Below are 5,748 nucleotides of genomic sequence, written 5' to 3'. Positions count from 1 at the left end.
ATAACTTAGTTTTAATGATTTTGAATAATATTTATATACTAATAAATAAATACATTTATAAATAATTAATAATTAACAAAATATGTATTTTATTATTTTATATTCTATAAATAACTAAATATTGTATTTTTATTATTAAATAAACAAAAATATATGAAAATAAATGATAATATTTATTATTTTATTCTATAAATATTATTATATTATTCTATTTACTTTAGTATTCTATTTTATAATTTATAAGACTATAAACTGGCCATGTTTTTCACTATTTAACATGGAAATATTTTGGTAAACTGAACTGTAATACTATGTTTTGAATAATGCAAATGTAATTATTAATTTTTAAATAAATTCATTTATAAATAATAAATAAAAATATTTAATATTTTATTATTCAAAGGCTTTAGAGTGGACATATATTTCTGAACAATAATACTATCTGAACTATAATAGTGTCGATTTATTTTTCAACATTTAGGACTACACTTGCTTATAAATTATGCTTCAAAATTACCACACATGGACTAAAAGCCATAAACGTTTTATTTTAATTCACATTACATCCAGTTTAAACTGGTCTCTGGGCTGAAAAACTGAGTATATGCACCTCAGTTGGAAGTCTTTTAATCATCTCATAAAAATCAAACTCTCTTATCCAGTAATGACAATGCAATTACAGTATGTGCCTGTTAATTAAAATGACATTTTACACAGTGAACTTCCTTATTAGCACACTACACTTATCACTGCATTCAGGAGAAAGTGCGTCATACAGTGAGACGAGCTCTGGAGAGAATATCAAGTGCTCTATAGAGAGAAGATGAAGCACACAGCTGAGGGACAGACAACGGAAATGAAATGTTTCTGAAGTCGTTACTGAAGCACAGCAATGTTTGGAGGGAAAACAAGACATCTGTTAAATATCGTGCCTTTTGTCTGACGTATTTCCCAACACAGACACTTCAAACCTTTAAGATGGACTATAAAGCACAAGAACACATGGTCATCTAGTGCATGGTTTAACTTTATAGTGGTTTAACTATGCTTTTGGCATGGTTTAACTTTATAGTGCTGAGAGTGATAAAGTATTATGTGTTCCTGGATCAATATAATCTAAATGGACAAAATTCCAATGAACATAAATCCCTAACCGTAAAAGCGAGTTCACCCAAAACTGAAAATTATGCCATTATTTACTCACCCTCACGTCATTCAAAACCTGCATGACTTTCTTCTGTGGACAACAAAAGATACATTTGCTGAAAAAGAACAACAGCACATCAATAAGTCAATGCACTTGAGTGAACCTTCGATTTACAGTGCGACAAATAAAATGGATGTTAATTCAGCTGTGTTTTTAACTTGTTATGGACTCATTATTTGTTTGGATTCGTTAAAAATGTGTCATTTTCACACCCCCAAAAAAATCCAAATATAATGATCATGTTTAGATTTGAAATTATAACTGGACACCAGCATTATTTAACTTTTATTTATATTATTATTATTTATTAATATTTATTAACTTTTTTACATTTGTTATGGGCTTTTATTATTTTCATTAGTTTTAGTTTTAGTTTTTAGTTTTTTTTATTATATAAATAGTAATTTAAGTATTACTATTTCGATTTTTACATCAGTTTTGTTTTAGTTCAGTATTAGTTTTTATTTATTTTCATTTAGTATTTTAGTGCTTCAACATAAAATGATTTCAGTTAGTTGCCAAGGCAGTATTTCTAATTTAACTAGTTCAAGTTTTTAATCTAATGCTTATATATAAATATATATAATTTTTTATTTTCAATTAACAAAATGTTAGTTTTAGTTAACAATAGCAACCCTGGTGGACACACTACAGTTTAAAACATCTTAACAACATACAGCAGACTGTTTTTTAAAATAGTAAGCAGTATGTGCATTAGTGAAATGAGAAAAATAACATGATTGAGCTCAGATTTAACGATTTAATGAATTAAAAAACATAAGAGGGACATAGAAGCAGAGGTCTTATAGATGTCCATTGTATTCTTCAGGTATAGGATAATAAAGTCCAGCTTTCAGTTTATCATAAGTACACCTTTTCATGAAAAAAAGTCATTTTAAATCATTGACATTAATAATTTATTTTTATTTAATGATTGCTTTTGATACAAACCAAGGATTGACAGTAAATGACTAACATAAGGACATGTGATCTGGTTAATAACAAACGGTTTAATGCATCATAGAGCATTATACAAGCAGGTACTTTCATGCATCCGTTTCATTTGCCTTTCTTTTCATCTTTGCCTTACTTCTTCTGCTGTTCCTGGAAGAAGTCATTGCACGCAACAGTCAGCGCCGCCACCAGCACCACAAACTCATTAAAGACGACCTCGTTATCTTTGTTGGAGTCCAGATCGTTCATGATCTTTTCCACCAGCATAGGGTCTTTTTGAGACTAAACAAAGACAAAACAAACACAACAACTCAGCACAGCATGAAACATATGTATGCTATATTGTGCATTTATACACAAATGGTTCTGGTACTGAATGCTGATTGGTCAAAATCTCTAGAAATAGGATATTTATATTTTCATATAAAAGAAATATATTTAAGATTTAAGAATTGTATTATGTACTTTTTTATTTTATAATTGTATTAATTTTATTATTAATGCAATTATAATTAAATTATATTTTTACAATTAAAATATAATTAAATACAATACAATTATATATATATATAATTGTGGCCAGCCTAAGGCACACCTGTGCAATAACAGATTTGTGACAGATTTGTGAACAATATTTGAGAGAAATAGGCCTTTTGTGTACATAGAAAAAGTCTTAGATCTTTGAGTTCAACTCATGAAAAATGGGGGCAAAAACAAAAGTGTTGCGTTTATAATTTTTTTCAGTGTATTATAAAAAAAAAAAATATATATATTTATAAACATTCATACAATATATTCCATTTTTGGATTTGACAAATTATTTTTTTGAATCTAGAAAATAAATTGTATACATTGTTGTATAAATATTTAGTTTAGTTATGCTAAAATGGGTTTTTAATTTATCTTAATATTAATTTAACTAAATATAATGTTTTTAAATTATATTTATTAGAAATAATATTTTATTAAAAAGGAATAGATTTTGATTTAATAAAATAATTATAATAAAAAAAAAAATTTTATATAATATTTTGTTTTGTAGGACTCCTTCATTAAAGTTTCTCCAGTCTGAATTAAGATCTGTTGTATTCAGCCTTTACAATACAGGCCACTACCAATCACACTCTGATAAAAGCTCTGTGGAACATATTCAAATATACTGCTTTCTTATAGACATTGCTTAATGTTGAGTATATGTTTGTTTTTATATGAGCACTAACTCAATGTAATTGATCTTGTTGTAATTGCCTGTTTCCAGCCCATCTATCAGATCCATCTCATGGATATCATCCATCTACCCTGACATTCATTCCACGTGAGCACGATTGGGCAAAACCCAGTTGCTGTGCGTCCCAGCGGTGATGCTGGTAACTGATGAACCGTGACTTTAAAACCCTCAGAGTCCATCGGCCTGTGGCTACACTGAATGATTGACTATCTGTGTGTGTGTGGTTAACACATGAAGCCACCAGACATAGTTTAACATCTCATTCATTACTCTTTCTGCCTCCTAACGTTACAGTATACACTCCCAGGAGAGTGTGTGCGAGTGTGTTGTGGCGAGGGAGAGGTGAGAGTCTATATCGGGCTGTGTTCCAGCCAGTAACTGATGATGCGTAAGCAACAGCCTCCTTCTGATGATGCGTACACAGCTGAGACCCACATCTCATGAAAAACACATCCAGCTTATATTTCATCCCAAAAATTAAATGAAGAAAATGAGAAATTATGTTACGTAACGGGAAAAAAACATTACAATTTTGTTGCATTGAGACGTTATTTGCATGACAATTAAGCACATTCGTCCTCATAATGCTAATGCAATCAAAACATTCTACTTTTCAGTTTTCTTTTTTTTTTCAGTTGCATTTAACTGTATCATTAGTATAAATTAGCATAATATTTTATTTAAAACAGTATGAACACATTACAAAAAAAACTAACCTGTCAAAATGTTCTATTCAAACAAAATACACATGCATATATACATATATATTAATGCATTTTTTTTATGTTTAATAAAACTAAATATATGTGTCACGAATCCTGTCCGTGGTCTTCCGTCTGCTCGCCACCAGAGGTCATCGTCTGATTACATTGACTCTCACACCACACAAACTGTTGCACGTCACCCTGGACTATACATTTCCCATGCTCCATTGCACTGATTGGACTCACCTGCAGCCAATCACACACACACACTATATAACAACCACTCAAATCCTTCTCTAATCGCCGAGTATTGTTCTGCGTTTATCACTCTCCTAGTGATAGCTGCTTTACGGAGCCATTTTGTGTTTTCATAGTCTAGTCTAGTCTAGTCTAGTCTAGTCTAGTCTAGTCTTGCTATTACCTGATTCCTGCCTGTGTACGTTGGATTATCTATTGTTTTACCGGACTCTGTTTGCCCCTGCCTGAACTATTGCTGTGTACCTGGATTATCTCTCTTTGCCTTGCCCTGTTGGATATTGTTCGCCAGAGTCTGGTCACGTCTGTCCTTGGAATACTCTTGTGTCTTGCCCGTGCCATACCTGTTTGCTGGTGTTTCGACCCTGCCTGTGTTATTGTCTCTGTCTAATAAAGCTTGCACATGGATCTGCATGTCTCTCGTCTCGTTCGCCCGGTTACAATATGTTGTAAAATATCTATTTATCATCTATATTAAATATATTTTACTTTACTTTTAGTCATTTAGCAGACGCTTTTATCCAAAGCGACTTACAAATAAGAAAAAGTACTTAAAACTCTATAAATACTATATATATATATACTGTATACGCACATTTAAGAAAATAATAGAAATTAAACAAAAATGCCAAATGCGTACAACAACATTTCAAAACTAAACATTTAAATGAAAACAAAAAAATAAAGCTAAAAACAATTCAAAATATTTAAAGAACAAAAGGTATGAGTATAATAATGATTCTAACATAACACTAACACTAAATTACATGTGTATGTACAGCCACACACATATACATGTACATATAAATACATTCAATATATATATATATTATTTCATTTCCATTTTGTATGTTGAAGTACTGAAATAACTCAAATTAAATAAAACTAAAACTTAATAAAAAGCCTATATAGATATAATAAAAAAATAATAAAATGACAACATTACTACAACTGTAACTAAAACTAAAATAGATAACTAATACAAATCAAACTACATTAGTTTATCAGTAATCCTAAAAAAGAAGAACCACACTGGAAACTTATTTTCCTCTTGATAAATATATACATTAATATTGTATATTAATAATATGTTTATTTATCTGTATTTATTTATTGCATTAAAATAATGAGAATGTGAATTTTTACATTACAATAATGAATATACAATGCAAAATTCCTAATTGTCCTAAAAATAGGCTTTTTCTGTAGGATTATTTTTATACTAAAAATAGTATACATTTAAAATAATAATAATAATACAATTATAATTTATATACATTTTGGTGTGAAATATGATCTGGGTGTGTTCTTTACAGGTTTATGAGATTCAGTCAAAGAGGGAGGAGAGGCAACTTATTTTCCTCTTGATATAGACACACACACGCACATATACACACACA

General features: G+C 29.6%; 1 protein-coding gene across 1 annotated transcript in view; it reads right to left on the bottom strand.

Moving 5' to 3' along the window:
* Nucleotides 1-2,178: 2,178 nt before the first annotated feature.
* The window catches only part of s100z (S100 calcium binding protein Z), a 24,998-nt gene continuing 21,428 nt past the window's right edge, over nt 2,179-5,748 (bottom strand). The window contains exon 3 of the mRNA XM_016271390.1: nt 2,179-2,443. Within this exon, the coding sequence (XP_016126876.1) occupies nt 2,294-2,443 (150 nt within the window). The 3' untranslated portion in view covers nt 2,179-2,293. The remainder of the gene's footprint in view (nt 2,444-5,748) is intronic.

This window comes from Sinocyclocheilus grahami, unplaced genomic scaffold (genome assembly GCF_001515645.1).
Source record: "Sinocyclocheilus grahami isolate Dianchi unplaced genomic scaffold, SAMN03320097.WGS_v1.1 scaffold61.1, whole genome shotgun sequence".
Taxonomy (NCBI): domain Eukaryota; kingdom Metazoa; phylum Chordata; class Actinopteri; order Cypriniformes; family Cyprinidae; genus Sinocyclocheilus; species Sinocyclocheilus grahami.
This window is presented reverse-complemented; position numbering and strand designations above follow the sequence as displayed.